Source organism: Euprymna scolopes, chromosome 11, assembly GCF_053919585.1.
Source record: "Euprymna scolopes isolate OS-2025 chromosome 11, ASM5391958v1, whole genome shotgun sequence".
Lineage (NCBI taxonomy): Eukaryota > Metazoa > Mollusca > Cephalopoda > Sepiida > Sepiolidae > Euprymna > Euprymna scolopes.
This window is the reverse complement of record NC_136492.1, coordinates 59,726,783-59,745,604: the sequence shown is the minus strand read 5'-3', so window position 1 is coordinate 59,745,604 and position 18,822 is coordinate 59,726,783. Positions and strand designations below refer to the sequence as shown.

General features: G+C 34.3%; 1 protein-coding gene across 13 annotated transcripts in view; it reads right to left on the bottom strand.

Moving 5' to 3' along the window:
- The window catches only part of LOC145287867 (anoctamin-4-like), a 746,862-nt gene that overhangs the window by 57,353 nt on the left and 670,687 nt on the right, over positions 1 to 18,822 (bottom strand). For all 13 annotated transcript variants that reach the window (XM_080135748.1, XM_080135749.1, XM_080135750.1 and 10 more), the window contains one exon: positions 7,640 to 7,702. In XM_080135748.1, the coding sequence (XP_079991874.1) occupies positions 7,640 to 7,702 (63 nt within the window). The remainder of the gene's footprint in view (positions 1 to 7,639; positions 7,703 to 18,822) is intronic.

Genomic DNA, 18,822 nt, shown 5'->3' with positions numbered 1-18,822 from the left:
ATACATGTACACATAGATATAGCTATACAAATATCTATATGCATATATCTATATCTATGTGTATGCGTGCATCTGGGTGTTAGTGTCTGTATATGTATGTATATCTATGTTGGCCAGTTGTGTAAAAATCCCAAGAGCAATAGGAGCCTTCTACGATATGTGAAAGTGATAATATTAAACGAGCATAAAAAATAATGTCTGTGAATATACTACCCTCGCTACAGAAAAATCTTTAATAGGTTTTCGGCAGAAATTTGGCTGTCAAGGCGTTAAAGTTCAACGAGTTTACCTTTGAAACCTCTACCAAACTCCTCCGCCAATTTTGGGTGTAAACACTTGAAATTTTAGATGTAGGTTACTTAGACATGAATCAAACTTTAATTTGATTTGCGCCCCAAAAAATAAATGTTAAGGGGTCAAAATTGGGGTCAAAGTTCAAAAAAAAAAAAATTGATCTCTGCGGTCGCTACCAAATTACTCAGCCAATTTTTGGTCTAAACACTTGAAATTTTACATAAAGTGTATTCAGACATAAGACAAGCTTTGTAATCTAATTTTGGCCGCAAATTTGGCTGCTAAGGGGCCAAAGTTTAAAAGATTTGATCTTTGCGGTCTCTAGCAAACTATTCAGCCAATTTTGGGTCTAAACATTTGAAAGTTTACATAAAGGGTATTCAAACATGCAACAAACTTTTTAATCAATTTTTGGGCGGAAATCTGGCTGCCAAGAGGTCAAAGTTGAAAGAGTTGACCTTTACAGACTCTACCAAACTCCTCCGCCAATTTTGGGTCTAAACACTTAAAATTTTAGATGTAGGTTTCCTGAACAGGAGTCAAACATACATACATACATATATATATATATATATATATATGCACATAAAGTTATGAACAGTACATAGTGTCTGAGAAAAGCCGAGTTGAACTGCTAGTATGCATATATATATATATATATATATATATATATATATATATATATATATATATAGTGGCCCATAAGTCATTTTACATTTTAAAAATTAAATAACTTTCTATTAATATATTTTAATTTCCCTTTTCAGAATTATAAAATAGAATCTTTGGAAATTTTTGATATGGATAATTTAACATCAGAACAATGAGTGAAGATAATTGAATTTTACTTTGAAAACGCAAAGATCTTATATGCACCATTTCAATGTTGGACATCCTCCTAGTAGGCATGCAATAATGAACTTAGTGACACGTTTTCAAGAACAAGGCTCTTTAAATGATAGGTCTAGACATGGACGCGGTCGCTTCGTACACCTGAAAATCCTGAAGATGTGAGGTGTAGCATTGAAGAGACCCAACCACATCCACTCAAAGGCGTTCTCAAGAACTTGCAATCTCCACAGCGCATACATAGGGACTTGCACATGTATCCTTAAAAAGTTCAATTAGTGCAATCTTTACAACCAACAGACTTTCAGAAACGACTACATTACGCTGTCAGGTTTCAGAAAAAGGAGTTTATTCACAAGTTGATCATGGGAGATGAGGCTCATTTCCATTTAAATAAGTATGTCAGTTAGCAGAATACCAGATCCTGGGGCATCGAAAATCTACGCCAAGTTCATGCGAGTCCAATGCAATCCAATTAGTTAAAGTCACAGTATTGTGTGGAGTTAAAAAATGATTATTTGGCCCTTCTTTGAAGATGTGAATGAAAATGCTGTGACTTTAACTGCTAAGAGATATAGAGATATGCTATTGTTCAGTCTCAGTTAGCAGACATGCCAGGATGTTGGTGGCAACAAGATGGAGCAACTGTACATACAACTGGAGCCACAATGCAGTTGGTAACTGATATTTCAGGATCGAAAAATGTCTCGAAATTGCAATTTTGAATGGCCTCCACGTTCACCAGATTTGACAGCACTAGACTTTTGGCTTTAAGGATATCTTAAAGACAAAGTATGCAAATAAGCCTCGAACCATTCAAGAACTTAAGTGCAAACATACGACAGGAAGTTCTTTCCCTACAACCCCCGATCTTTGCTGTCATGGAGAAAAGCTTAGAAAAAGCTCGACTTTGCGAAGCCGAGAATGGAGGCTACTTAAGAGACATTATCTTTCTATGCAAGACGGGACAAATTTCCACCCTAAATAAATAAATAAGAATTAATTAAATAGGCATTTAAAAAAATAAAAAATAAAGTGGCTTAATTGTCAAACTAATAGGACTTATAGGCCACCCTGTATATATATATATATATATATATATATATATATATGCCCTTTTGTTTCTTATAAATGTGGGTTTAATGGTCATTTAAAGAGTGTATACATTTTATTGAGACACCGTATATATAAACACACACACACACACACACACACACACACACACACACACACACACACACACACACACACACTAGCAGTTCAGCCCGGAGTCGCCCGGGTGTTTGGAGGTGTGTGTTGAGCAAAAAAAAAACTTTAGAAAGTGGTAGTAGGAAGGTAGGCTCGAACCCGTACCGTGAAGAAGGAAAAGAACGGGAAAAAACCTGACGTCTTTGCTGCTACAACCACCGCCAAACCGGAAGTGACGTAGTTTTAAATTAAGGCTAGACAATCGAAAAGAGGGGATGACTTTCGAAAATATCGGTGAAAAAAGCAACCCCTCCCTGTAGAAAAGTGCCCAGTTTAGGGTGCAAAAATTAATATTTTTAGCCAATTTTTTGGTATTTGTCGTCTGAAGGGTCGAGCTTCAAAACTGATCTTGTGAAAATTCGTCGCCGCTGCCAAAAGTTTTAAGCAGACATGCAAACATACATACATTTATATATTGGTAGCTCATATTTTCGACCCAAACCGATTAAAAAGCTTGTTCTATCTCTGAATACCCTTATGTAAAATTTCAAATGTTTATACCAGAAATTGTCTGAGTAATTTGGTAGAGACCGCAGAGGTCAAATTTTTTCAAACTTTGACCCCTATTATGACCCCTTAAGATTTGTTTTGGGCTAAAATCAAGTTATTAAGTTCGATCCATGTCCAAGGAACCTACATCTACAATTTCAATTGTTTATACCCAGAATTGGCGGAGGAGTTTGGTAGAGTTCTCAAAGGTTAAATCGTTGAATTTTTACCCCTTAACAGTCAAATTTCTGGCCAACAATGGATTACAAAGATTTTCCCAAATCTCAGTACCCTGTATATCAAATTTCGAGTCTATAGACTGAAAATTAACAGAGTTATTGTGTAGGGAAATTTACACACATAAGACACACGCAGACAAACAGACAGACACTTTCACATTATATATATATATATATATATATAACATATCCCTCATATGCATGTTTGAATAAAGATTAAACACACATCTGACGAAAGGAAATGTTCCTCAAATATTATTCTATAGAACTTTTATCAGACAACAATGTCACAAGATTGTAATACAGGTGTGTGTGTATATATGCATATAGTGTATATTTAAACAGCATATTTTCAACAAGACAAAGATTTTTGAACAACACGAAATTCTGCTTAAATCATGTTTCTTGGATTCTTTGAGTGTTTCTTGTTAAATTGAATGAGAACAAAACCTACAGACCTATGATATAATTTTTTTGGTGGGGGGATACCCGACAGATCCCCCGATTTGGTTATTTTGTTTAACATTATACAAAATATTTTCCGGTTATTTAATTCCAAATCTGGTCATTTTGGAAAATATTTTATGCTTCAAGTTCTTTAGATATACAAATATTTATTCATGGTGTTTGCTTTGGTTGCTTTTAGAGGAAAATTGTTGTTTTTGACTTTGCAGAACATGATTGTGTTTTGCAAAGAGAAAGGAAAAAGAAACAATAACATCAATGTTTGGTGCATTTTAGATCAGGAAGCTAGTATCTTCAGACAGCCTGATCTGGTAGGCACCACAGATGAACTGTCCAATAATAAAAATGTTATGCAAAAGCATGTAAGAAGCAGTTCATAGTGTTCAATAACGTTTGTTTTTATACGCGCGTGTGTGTGTGTGTGAGGTTCTTTGTTGGTGTTTTGGGTTCAGACATTTTTATTGATCCATTTTTCTTGTTCAATAACACTAACCAGTTGAATCATATTGAGAGTCTTTCCACATATTTGATCTCCCAGAGTTTGCTATGGAATGAAACCTTCAGTGCTGCGCAAATATCTTTAGCCTGTTGTAGACTATTTTTAACCTAGAGCATCGTTTATCTCGCGTTCCATTCATTAGAGCGTCACATCTGCCAGCAAATTTTTCAAGTTAATAAAAAATATTGTCAAGCCTCATCTTGTTTTCTTTGTCCAAACACAAAATATTTACGGATTTTGTTGGTAATTCCTATAGCATATATTCTGAAGGCATCCAATATTTTCTTGAATACTGTGTGCTGCATTTAGTGTTGCAAATGACATCCCTGGATATATTTTCATGGCGACCTATAATTATAGCTTAGAAAGTAATTTGTCCATCTCCTATAGAAACGTTTCCTTGCGTTACATTTTTTTTTTCTTTTTTTTTTTTTTTGAGAAAAAACAAGAAAAAAGTTAGTTGCTTATTTCTTCTGTTATATCAATGGGAGCAAAACAGCTATATTGGAAGGGAGGGTGTTATAGATGCATTCACAAATGAGTCTCGGGTTTGAGTAGTTATGCCACCTCTTCCATATCTGTTGGACACCTCTTAGGCTTTTATTTTTTGCTGTCTCTCTGTACCAACAGTGTAGATGTTAAATAACTTTTGCTTACGTCATCAGCTCTCTCTGAGGTCAACAGCTAACCAGATTACCTACTCGATGCTTCCTTGGATAATACCATTCTTTGCTAGTAATGTTCTTTTGACCTACTGACGTCATGGACCAGGAATTTTTTTCGCTTTGTTTATTTCTTTCCAAAATATTTAGACTGATCAAAATCCGCATCCGACGTATTAATAGTCCACTTGTTTGTACCAAACATCGAACATTCCAAAGTTTTGATGTGAAGACTAAACACAGCAAACAAAGCAGTACCATTTCATTGAATGTTTTCATAATATAGCAGAAGAATGAAGCAAGAGGGGAAAAAATAAAAGAAAACGATAGTCTTCAGAATATCTCCAGTGTAAATACGAATTTTTGCAGGAGAAAGAGTGGGCAGTCAAGAATTCACTGATGTTGGTATTTGGTGAATAAAAAAAAGATGTCGACAGTGAAAGAGCAAAGAGATTTGTGACACAGCAAACGCAAAACAACAAAAACAAAGCTTACGCTTGAATTGACGACCCGTATTTTCAGCAAAGGAATAGAGGATCGACTTGGTAATTGGCTTTCATCCTGTCGCATAAGGAGGACCTTGATATAAAAAAGGATGGCTACAGAGCTTGGTATAAGGCGACATCATTGCTTGGTCACCACTACAGGAAGTGAGTTCCTTTGGAAATAGGATAGCTACCCGGATAATAAACAGAGGTTAGGCTCTCAGACTAAAATAATATGCAAGGCAATGTTATTTCCCTTGACCCTAATGAAAAGTTATTTGCTCTTGAGTACAAATTGTATTTGAGGAGATAGGTCATCTATGACAAACTTGTCTCAGAACACCAGGCAATTTTCACACACCAGCAGCTTAACATCTCCAGACTTGAATATGATTTTACTAAGTTTCACATTCGTCCATTGTTCTTTTTTGGTCTATTACTAAACCAACAAGAGGCAAAACAGATATTGGGAAGTTTATCCACACGCTAACCATTTAGATGTGGCAGGCGATTGGTTTTGGGAATGGTTTCTTTTTAGCATATTTGCCTCACTTTAGGTTCTGATGTTTATTTTCTATTTTTGATCTCTTGTTTATTATTAGCCATAAGTAATATAGCTCACATACAGTGATAACACTTTTGTTTTTGTTTATAGAGGATGGTTGATTGTTTTTGTTTAACGATATATCAACCCCCCTTTTGGAGTATTTAATGCCGAATCCAGTAATTTTGTTTTTTTGTCATTTTACTTCAAAGTTCTCAAAAATCAAAGGGCCCCTATTCATGGGGCTAACATTTGATCTCTATATGATGACGCAGATAAGATCTCACTATGGCCAACCGGCAAGTTGTGTCATCTTGAGTAATAGCACGAAATTGGATACCCCCACCAGGCAATATGAATTCTTGTTCTGGAATCCAGTAAGACCAAGAAACTACAAGAAAAGATATACTATAACATTTAAATGGTCAATTGAGAAGATGGAAATCATGTTCCAACTTCTTCATTTAGTGTTGGAGACGTAAAAGAGAATATTCAGATATCTATGTATCATAGATATCTGAAAGAAGCTTTGTTCACGGAATCTGCGTTTAGATTTAGACACAAATCGAGAGTGGGGGAAATCAGATATAGTGGTTGTAGCTAGTCGAGTGTTTGATTATTTCTTAACACCTTATAGAAAAGTACTTATGCACAAAATTAAACCTTTAATTTTACAACAAATATTACTAATAAAGATTTGGTATCGGTCTAAAAACCGAAGCAATACCAATTCCTCTATTAATAAAATTATTGTAGTATCTTAAAGCTCGACTCAAGGGAAGGTAGTGTAATATGTTCTGTTGTGATGATACCTCCTAGGTATTACCTCCTTTCGAGGGTAGTGTAGTATATATTTGTTCATGATGATATCATCCTCCCAGGCTAACAAAACAGATGTGACCGGATGAATCCTATATTAAATAGTATTGTTAATAGTCCCATGGCATTATGTCAAAACATGGAATTAAATTCTAAAAGGTTTTCTTACATAATGAAAAACGAGATTAAAAGTTCAGAATCCCACTCTTCTGGTTGTTCAATATGACATCCAAAATGGCCACCAAGTCATGTTAAAATGTACATTATATCAAAGTGAATATCATATATGGGGTCTATTAACGGTTTTTAATAGCATTCGCTCTAATTGATAACATCTCAAAAGTTGGCAATTATCTGACAATGGGAAAAGTGGTAGTTTCGAGTTGATGTCCATATGACCAATCAGAATATCCTTGAAAATTATTATGACTTGTTCATAGTTCAAGAGTAATTTGTAGTATTCTGTTCTAATCTTGTGAAACAGTATTATGAAGTACTAGCCCAACATACCTGGCATGGTCTGCTAGTGTAGTTAATTGTAATTTTTTTGATTTTTCTTCAAATGAAAGAAGTAACTATAGACGAATTCAAAGTTACTTTTTTCAAGATAAGAGATATCTGAAAATAATTCCAATCTGGATAAAGTATTTTCTAAAAGGTATTGAATCGAATTTTCCTCTTAATATGTTGCAACAATTCACAAAAACTAAGAACTAAAATCGAATATTGATTTTGTAGGAAGAAATCTATCATTGACAAAGAAAAATAAGGAAACTGGCTTTGCTTTATATATTAAAGATATTTTACAGAAGAAAATATTTCTTACGTAAAATGACTTTATGAAACCTAAATTTACGATTAGATTAAAAGCAATCATTCAGTCTGATTATATTAAAAACATTCAATCGTTTAAATTTCTCAAAAATAAAAAGCAAAAGAAAAAAGGAATGCAGTTTATTTCCAATATATTTACAAAATTAAATTCTAAAATTATTTTTGCACAGATAAAGACCTAAAAAGTGAAATCTATTCAAGAAAACACTTACCTTATTAATGGGATTAATACGCTTCCTGGTCACAGTAGCTTCAAACTCTGGTCGAATCGTTTCCTGGAAATAATTAATAGAAATCTTGAGTATTCAAATTATCAAAGATTGCAACTGCACCTGAATAATCTATTCATTTTTTTCTTCTGATATAAACTATTAATTGCATGCTATACTAGTAAACCCATATTCTGTTGTAGCCCAACAAGATAGAGTAACACAAGAGATTTTTGATCTTAACCTTAAATTTACTGACTCAAATGCAAACCCCATGATATTAGTGTATAACAGCAAGTACAGTGAGTGTATCCAAGACAGGAGAATTGGATGATATAACTATGCTGAAAAAAAAAATGGATGAAGGTTCTTTGGTTAGTAGATGAGGTGTTTTAGCTCAACGACAAAAAAAAAAAAAAAAAAAAAAAAAAAAACTTCTTCCAATCATCTGCACAGAAATCCCACCCACTGAACTCCTTGTCGTTCGTCTTTTTATACACTTTCTATTTTGCCATATTTACATATCTCACATGACCTCTTCCATAGCCGACATAAACGATTTTGATGCTCTATCTGTCGCCATGTTTCTTTTTTTTCACCTCCACATAGGTAAGTCTGCTTTTCATATTTCTGGTTTTACTTCCTTTTTCACTCCATGTTGAACAGTTTAAGCAGAAGGTTCAGTTCACAGGGGGAAGACTATGGGAAAACGTGGGAGAAAGTGATAAAGAAAGGGGGATAAATAAAGACCTGGTCAGAGATAGGTTAAATTAGAATTCGGTTCCTTAATGGTGTCTAATATCTAACAGCATGTAAAACGGACGTTAAACTAAATACAATAATGATGAAGGGGGAGATTATCAGGAAAAATATTTATCTAGCCGTTCTCCGAAGTAATAAAATTTTATCCACTCCATTCGTTTCCAATTGTTTAATGGTGTTTATAGTCCAACTGACAATCTCATTAAACCTTATCCTAGAGTTGCTTTTGCCCTTGTATTAAATAATGGGACCAGGCGACGCCGGAACAAACAAGAATGAGAATTGAAGTAAAACTCCCAAGCGATACCAGATGATCCCCCCCCCCCCAAAAAAAAAGTGCAACAAAGGTGACCCATATTCTGATCAATGACACAGGACTTGGCCTTCGGGACAAGATCAAAATGTATCTGTTCTTCAGATGCTGCACTTCAATTTCTTATTCTGTCAGTGGAGGAGAAATCCTTCACGATTGAGACAATTTTTATTTTTGTTCCTTTTCTCCACGTTAAAAAACGACCCTGGTGTCTAACTCTGTCCCGTGAGGAGGCATTGTAAATAGGGACACAGGATGAAATGTTAACACTAAACAAAGAAACAATAGAGTTAGAGTTATGCAACCATAATAAAAACAAGCCGAGCATGCAGGGTCCCTCTTCACGAGGGAAAAATTTACTTTCACCATGACTAATGTTTGAGCAAAATTTAAAAACATTCAAGATGTGATTGATAAAAGTGTGAATGGGCAAATGATTTGGGGACAATTTTACCCCTATAATGCCTCCTAACGGGGCAACCAAAGTTATCCCGGGACATCCATTCTGGCAAAAAATTACTTTCACCATAACTAATGTTTGTGCAAAATTTCAAAAAAAAAAAAAAAATCTGAGGCGTGGTTATTGAGAAAAGTGTGAACAAACGAACGAGAGTGAATTACTAGGTCCTCTGTCGGAGTGGGGGGGGGCAACAAATGGTTTCGTGAAAAGTCAGTCAGATCAGAGACAGAAGCTCAGAGACGATTGTAAGCGTCAGTCTTGTCACCCACCACTACTCTTCCCCATCTCTCTCTCGCCAGTTTTCAAATAAAATGCGGTTGTTTTTTTTAGAGGAAAGAATTCATCTTACTGAAAACAGTTATATACTAGCATGCACCAAAAACATGCAGAGGTGTCTTCTATGCATACATTTACAGATATAGATCTGTATGCAACACTTGATACGTGATAACTCAGTAGTAAGCAAACAATATACACACAAAACTATTGCAACCTATTTATTAAACACGAGTTTCTATTTTATTCATAGTTGTGGAGAGTTAAAAGTTCATGACTTTCTAATACTGGTGTGCAAATGACCACAATTAGTCCAATTAGATTTTAACTCCATCTAATCAATTTCATAAGCTGTAACAGTATCCATTATGCCAACCACACACTCACATCTTGATAGAGAGCATTAGTCAGAAAGCGGTACCTGCATATGGTTTGGCAAAGATCAGCACCTCCAAATCTATCATCGTTACTGCTATCAACTTTGACATGCGAAGAGACACCGGCATGAAAATGTCTCGTGAAATAATGCTTCAATGACAATATTACCATTAGCAGTAATGGTATCCATTAGTACATTCTGCAAGTTTTAAGAGACCAGACATCGGCAGGCATGAATTGATGTTGAACATAAAACTTTGCAGACAATCTTAGATCATCAATTGATTATCACTTGAATCAACTTTGGCTTGTGAACAGACGGTGTTCAGTTCCACATGAATTGATCTCGCAGCAATGACAGTACAAAATGTATAACTTTTTTCAAGCATGGAGGTATTAATTTCCAACATCAAATCTTTTAAAATTTGATCTTTCAAAATCCTTGAAAAAAAAAAAAAAAAAAAAAAAATTGTTTTGCTTGGTTTTGTTTACCATTTGTCATAAAAATCCCTTGATCACAAGATCATTTTGCGAGATTGGATATTTCTCCAAAAAATCAGTGAATTTAACTGGATTCTGGTTGAACCGGTTTCTAGATCATTGTTCAAGATTTGTATTCCTGTTCAGGATTAGATTGCATAGATAAATTAAAAACAACAAACGATATAGAATTATTAAAATACTAGCAGATTGCTCGGCAATGCCTGGCCGCAAAATATGCTTAAATATATTTTAATTCATGGAGATTTCATATTTATTATTATAGAGCTAATTGATACTCTAATCGATTATTATATTGTACCTAATATATAGTAGTGATTTCAAAAGTAAAACAATAACTTGTGGCATCAGCTAGAATTGATACCAAAACAGCTCTCCAGCCTCATCTGTTAGCATGTGTCCTAAATCCATGCATAAACAAAAAAACTGAAAAAATAACGTTTAATCTATAACTTGATTTGTACATGTACAGAACAAATAGGTCAACTTAGGCCAAGGATTTTCTTCAGTTTTTGCCCTCAATTCTACCGACTAAAAATCAAATCAAAAATGTGCTACAGGTCCAAATACCCTATGTATCAACTTACAACACTGTAGGCCAAATATTCAGAGAGGGGTTTGGTAGAGATTTTTTGCACACACACTGACAAGGTCACACATATATATTCGCATGTTAGTCTTCAAAACAATAACTGATTTGTGTATGAGCATTTCAGAGACGATATCAACTTTATTCATATATAATCGCTTCATCAAAACGAGGGAGAAGTTAGGGAAGAGTTGATACAAAGTTAGAATTCAATAAGAATAGCACCATAACCAATTTCAGTTATACATCAAATCGATGGATAACGGAAAGAAAAACAGATATTCATATAGTGGTCTACTTAAGTGAAGAAACAGTTATCTACGTATATATATATATATATATATATATATATATATATATATATATATCCACAAGTTAGAAAAGAAATTCATCCAAGGCATGAAAATTGTTAAACAAAATGTTTTTACTATTGGATTTAAAAATAAAAGGTACAAGATTCAATTTGAAATTTATTTATCTTCAAAGTGCACTTTTATAAATTTTACAAAGTAAGGTATAAAAATTTAATTTAAATTGAATCAAAAAATTACCTTGGATTTATTTTATGTAATGTACATTCGGTTGCACTTTAAAAAAAAAATCATTGAAAATTTTATATCTATATTAATTAATATTAATTAATGAATTGCTAGATGAAAGATGTTTTTAAATTGCAACAAAATGTACATTACATAAAATAAATCCAAGGTAATTTTTTTTTGATTCAATTTAAATTTTTATACCTTACTTTGTAAAATTTATAAAAGTGCACTTTGAAAATAAATAAATTTCAAATTGAATCTTGTACTTTTATTTTTAAAGCCTATAGTAAAAGCATTTTGTTTAACAATTTTCATGCCTTGGATGAAATGCTTTTCTAACTTGTGTGTGTGTGTGTGTGTGTGTGTGTGTATATATATATATATATATATATATCTAACTTGTATCTTATCTTTTTAAGATTATATTTTAAAACTATTTCAGTTTGTATTTCTCACAACTCATTTTTGCAACCCCTCTTTGTAGTACAGGTCTGAATAATGAGAAAATCTGAATTTTTTTTAACAAAAACTTTAAAATAACTTTTTAAGATTAAATTTTTTAGACTTCTTTCCGAATAGAAAATCTTTAACATTTAATAAGGAACATATTTCATATAGGTTTCATTAACAAATATTCAGTACATAACGAGAAAAATAGAGATGAAAATTTCAAAAGGACTGTATAACTTGGTTACGCTCAATAGTAGTCCTCGCTAGCGAAAGTCTTTGTTATTGTTATTCTATTATTATTATTTAAAACATTTTGTGTCCTGCTCTCACGCAAGGACTAATATACAGGGGACAAAAAGAAAATCCGCACTTGTAATTTTTTCGAAAACTGCAAATTTAAGCTAAATTTAATGTAACCTTTCAAACAAACTATACCTCATTTGATTGACCTTTTATTTTTCTACAATTTTACCTGTTCATATTTGACTTAAATGAAATATTCTAGTGTTCACGTTAATTTAAGAAAATAACTTCAAATTGAGGAGGCAAAAAGAAAGTCTGCACAATGGAAAATTGTTATTTAAATGTAACTTTAGGACATAAATGCAACACAAATACAAGAGGAACACAATGAACTAGCTAATGTTTAGTAGTATAGCCCTTCTGCAATTGACAACCAGCAATCTTTTTGGAATTCCTTGAATTAGACTGCAGCAATACTCCGGGGATACGACATCCCACGTTTCTTTAATTTTTGTCCAAAGTTCTTCCAAATTTGAAATTTTATCATTGCGTAGCTGTTGCTTGATGTAATGCCATACGTTTTCGATATGATTGAGGTCTGGAGATTGTGCAGGGCAATCCAAACACAGAATATCATGCTCTTCCAGGAACCTCTTGACATTGCCAGCTGTGTGAATGGAAGAATTATCCTGCATGAAGATGGGATTATCATGCAAATTCTGACCAAAGTAGGGTAGAAAATGCTCAGTCAACATATTAATGTACTTGCAAGCGAACTAGAGGCCCTGGATCATTGGTACTAATAATGCCCAACACCAAAACTGAACCTCCACCACCTTGCAGTGTTGAAACTGAGCACCTAGGATTAAAATCTTTGTCTTTCCTCTGACGAACGTACTGCCTACCATCACTGCATCACCTATTGAACTTGCTTTTGCTGCTAAAAAGCACTTTTAACCAATATGAAGAGTCATAAGCTTCATTGCATCTGACGAAGTTTAGACGGCGCTTTCTGTTCATTACAGAAATTATTGGGTTGCGTCTTGCAACATATTCTCGCAAATTAAATTCCTTTAATCTGTTCTTGATAGTAGAAAGAGCGCTTTTTAACAAGATTGCACTGTTGAACCGGCTCCCGAAATCCAACAAATCTTTTTTGGCTGCGAATCTTGATAGCATTGTCTTCCCTGTTAGAAGTAATTCTAGTACGACCAGATTTAGGGGCATCACGAACATTGCCGGTGTTTTGGTGCTTTTGCACAGTTTTTTGTACCATTTTCTCATCACATTTTAATCTGCCGCCGATTTCTCGATTGGATAAACCAGAAATGTAGAGATTAATGCACTCCTGACGATTACGAAGAGAAATTCGTGGCATATGGACTTTATGTTACGTTGTATAACCTGAAACAACAACAATTACTATTAGAGATGCTTTGTTGCCTGTTAGTGGATATTTTAAACCGATTTAGGGGCGATAATTTAAGCTGGTTATAAGCGAATTTTTTTGTCGTGGACTTTCTTTTTGCATCCTCAATTTGAAGTTATTTATTTATTTTTTTTTTAATTGACGTGAACACTAGAATATTTCAATTAAAAGTCAAATATGAACAGGTAAAATTATAGAAGAATAAAAGGCGAATCAAATGAGGTATAGGTTGTTTAAACAGTTACATTAAATTTAGCTTAAATTTGCAGTTTTTGAAAAAATTACAAGTGCGGGCTTTCTTTTTTGCCGGCATTGTGTGTGTGCTCGTATATATATATATATATTGAAAATTTTAATCAAATTTTATGCATGCGTGTGTGTGTATGAATAAAATTCATGTACGAATAGTTTGGTTGGTTGTTTTGTTTTACGGCATATCAACCCTTTTCAGGTTATTTAATGCCGAATCTGGTGATTTTGAAGAACGATTTTTTAATATAGTATATTTGTTTTTTAAGTAGTATTCTATTTAACCCATAGTTGGGACCCTAACAGGTGCTTCCACTCCGGGTCAGAGTGGACCTGGGAGCAATGGCAATTAAAGGGTGGCTCCACACTCCCTAAGGCCTGCAAGCTGGGGCCCTCACCATCGGATATAGTTTAAGGTCATATCCAGGACCATGTACGAATAGGATAAGTGGAGAGTTAAAATGTATCCCCAAATAAGTCTAACGACTCTTTTTTTTCGACAGATTGGGGATGTTGATCGGTGTTTTGGTAGATGGATCATCAAGTCTGTATCTAATTGTTTCCCGTGTGTTGTATTGCGTTCATTTTTTTTTTTTTTTTTGGTATACAGTCTACATTTCCGTCGTGTGATGTAAGGCAAACTATCCTTTGCAACCAAAGCAATGGAATTCATGATAATTGCCAGTGTGCTGCCGGTTACAGGGGACGATCCTCCTTACATCTGCAGACACATTAACCAGCATATCCTATCAGAAATTAGACTGGATAAGCCAGGTTGCTTTCGCTCCTCTTCCACATTGAAATATGCCATTGGTGAACACTTCTTTGAAAACCCAAGGTGTACCAATATGTATAAAATCGGGTGCTTTAGAATCCTACACCTAAGTCAGTCTCGATTATTTTAAGAAAACCTTCTCGCTATCGACAGAAAGAATTTAATAAGTCATTAGATTAATTCAGAGATACATTCAACTCTCCTCTTAGCCACTCATCCTATTTTGTATATATATATATATATACACAGGGTGACCCCCCCCCCCAAAAAAAGGGCCCCAACTCCAATTAGGCCCCGTTTCTTAATGTTTTGTTCGAATGAAATAAAACTTTGGTCATAACTAGTTTATTATATTCAAAACATCACATCAAAACACTAGGGTCTTTGGCCTTTTTTTCTCCGTTCTACAGCATATGTTCTAGACGGCCTCCATTTTTGCTTTTTTTTTTGGGGGGGGGGTTCACCCTGTATTCAATTGTACATAATTATTTACTAGATTTATATTCTTAATTTTTTCTCCACCTCAATAGAATTTACACGCATATCCGCTCAGTCTAGTGTGATATTCTTTTATTTCTTAATTTTGTATTTTACTTATTCCAACGATTTACTCCTGAATTTTTGATGAAAAGGATCCCTCGGGTTTTTCCGTTTATATATATATATATATATATATATATATATATATATATATATATATATATATATACATATATATACATTACTATTTTCATTTTAGTTGTTATTTTCACATTTCAGCAGATTTAAGCCTCCAACTCTTTCCCGATGCATCTTTTAAAGCTCTCCAATAAACAAAGTTTCGAACTGAACACTTTATTACGAATGGTCACTTATTAAAATATTGATACCTACATCTAATTGCAGCTTGAGCCTAAATTTATTGATCATTCAGTCTTATTAACTAATCATTAGTTAAACCTGGTAAGAAATCAAAGATAGAATTTTTAACTTTTTTAAAGCATCGTATAAAGTAAGACTGAGAGAAAAGAATCCCAATGGAAGCAAGCAGTGTAACAATCTCAAATCTAGATTACCTTTCTTTAAATGAAATAAAAAGGAACTGAAAAGTGCATTCATTTAAAAATCCCATTTCTCCGTTTGGGTTGGTTGGTTGGTTGTTTTTGTTTTACGGCATATCAACCCTTTTCGGGTTATTTAATGCCGAATCCAAAGATTTTGAAGAAAACATTTTTTTAATAGAATATATTTGTTGTTTTCACGTCGGTTTCTATTTAACTCATAGTTGGGACCCTAACAGGTACTACCACTCTGGGTCAGAGTGGACCTGGGAGCAATTGTAATTAAAGGGTGGCTCCACACTCCCCAAAGCCCACAAGCTGGGGCCTCACCACTGGATATAGTTTAAGGTCATATCCAGGACCCCCATTGAAAGACTTTTACCCTCTGCAGGGGAGGGGGGGGCAGTCGGTGTATTCTAATGCCCCACCGACAGGGCCCTCCGTTTGGGAGATAGGGAGAATTAAAGGACTGCGAGGATGAACCCTAAGCCTCCCCATTTCCACCTTTTTAAAGGCCCCTAAATACTCGAAACAATCGATTAGTCATTTATGTCCCGATGACATGAGAATGGAATTTAACAGCAGCCTAATCCAATAGACAGCAAAAAATCTTGCATATACAGCAAAATCAATGAGTTTGTTTTTTTGTTTTTTTTTTTTACCTACCGTGACATATCTGATTAGCACGTGGCTGAAAGGTCAACCGCATCGCAACAGAAATCTGGCTCTTTTCCAACCTCTTAACTTAGAATTTTTTTTTTTGTCTGCATTAAACTAATTTTAGCTGATGACAATATGGCTTCGACAGCATTTGTTTAGCATGATGCTATCCACAGCAAAATATGCCACCGACTAATCTTTACCCACACCAATGAAATTATAAGTTAACAACTTTCTATTTATTTATATTTTTATAACTTAGAAAAAAAAATCTATTTTGGATTTAAAAAAAAAAAAAAAAATTCTACCTCAATGAATCAAAGGAGATTGCAAATTGCATAGTTATGATGACTGAACTTGTGGCCTGAAAGTTTCATCTCTCTGTTGCAGATATTGACAGTGTGAGGCTAAGAAAGCAACCCCGTCATGGACGTGCGTCAAAAGCAAAAAACGACTCCTGAAGTGAATGCGGTATTATGGTGATTGAGAATTCTAGCTAGGAATAGCTTAAACAAGTATAAGGTAGATTGAAAAGCATGACACTAGACCCCCGTCCCCACACTTTTGAATTGCCTTGTGCCTAATTTGTTTCGACTGTTTATTATTTGTGAAATATTTTTTTTAAAGTGGATCTTCACTCAATGTGACATTAAACTAATATGCCAAACCTTTTAATACCTTCTGAACTGCAGGAAGTTAAAAATGATAGAGAATAATAGTAGCATTTTTACAATTTTTTTCTATCTTTAAAAATAAAATAAAAAATGTTTGTCAAGTAGCAAAAGAAATGAAACAGAAAACTTAACCACCAAAGACAAGAACGTTATCTATATATGAAAGGCGTTCCAAAAGTAATGCTTCCTATTTTTTTATTCCACCTAAATGGATCAGAGGGATTGCAAATTGCATTGTTACGATGATTGAACTTATGTATTCATAACCTGATGTTGCATAGGGATGGGGTCATATATACGATGGTGTTGAGGGAGAGATAGAAGACATTTATACAGTTCTGGAGAGTTTCTTCTTATAATATATTAGTGAGGGTTGAGATAGAGGATGCACATTCTTGGGAAAGTTACATAAAGTTCATAATAACGATGAGGGAGATAAAGTTCGTATTAAGGATGTTTCAAACATTAGCTTTTGCTGTTGAATGATGACACGACATAGTTTTACAAAAACATGATAACTTTATTATCAGATCGACCGGTCGAATGATGATAACGTCAAAGAATTCAAAGTCGTTCTACATGATTAAACGTTCTCACTTCGCTTCTAAAGGGACCCTCCTCTGATCATGTCAGCTCTGTCCGACCGACTGCTGACTGTTCGATCCGGACTTGACTGCCTCTGATCTTCGACTCTGCTAATCCTAGCTTCCATTATATTGAGAATTCTTTTTTCTATGACGTCAGACGTGTGGTTTCAAACGTGATCGACTCACATGGCTTAAACATACGTGGCTCGGCACATGTTCCCAAGACACATTTCTGCAGACAAAGAATTCTCACTAACCTATTTTTCAATATATTTTTAAATTGTATTGTTCATTATTTTTTAGCCGACTTTTTTTAAAAATTCAATTTCCATAAAAGAATGAACAATTAATTCTTTCTACAAACAAACATATCTAAACTATTTTATACGAAATTTAACAATAGCTAAATTCCAACTCCAAATCTATTCTGAACCTTGCTTACACGGTTCGAATCTCGGTCTATCCTAATCTCATTTTCCACTTATCTAATGTTTTTCTTATTTACAAGAAAAAGGGGACAGCCTTTCTTGTAACACTGAAAGTTTCATCTCTCTGTTGCAAATATTGACGGTGTGAGACTAAGAAAGCAACCCCTATCATGGACATGCGTTAGAAGCCAAGATGCATAACTGAATTCCTCCAGACAGAAAAAAAAAATGAATCGATCAGCATTCACCGGCGCCTGTTGAACAGTTACGAAATTGATGCAGTTGATGTCAGTCCAGTAAGATGGGTTCGTCAATTTTAGAGTGTTGAGAGATGTGAGTGACAAATCATATTCCAGACACCCATGCACAGACACCACCCCGTCGCTGGGAAAAGTGCACTGAGAATGATGTAACTATGTAGAAAAAATAAATTCTTGAGCACAAAATGTGGTTCGTCTTGATGGTACCACTCGTTTTTCTAGCTCTCCAATTTTATTTTTTAGTTAAAATGTAGGATGCATTGCTTTACGAACGGCCGTCGTAATCTATATATCTATAAAAGTGAGAATGTGTGAGTGATGACACTTCCCAACCTATATACTCAAGGGATTCTTGATCTCCAGACTTGAAATTTGGTACATAGCATAAACTTTAATCGGTTTTCCTCCAGAAAAACGGGCTGTTAAGGGATCAAAATTGAAAACTTGGTACGTGGAAGGGGGGGGGCGTCGGATTTTTATCTGTTTGCTAACTGTTCTACGAATGCGGATGCGTGAATGGTTTACATGACAGATGACTTATGTTAAGAATAAGTAGATTTGAAAACACTT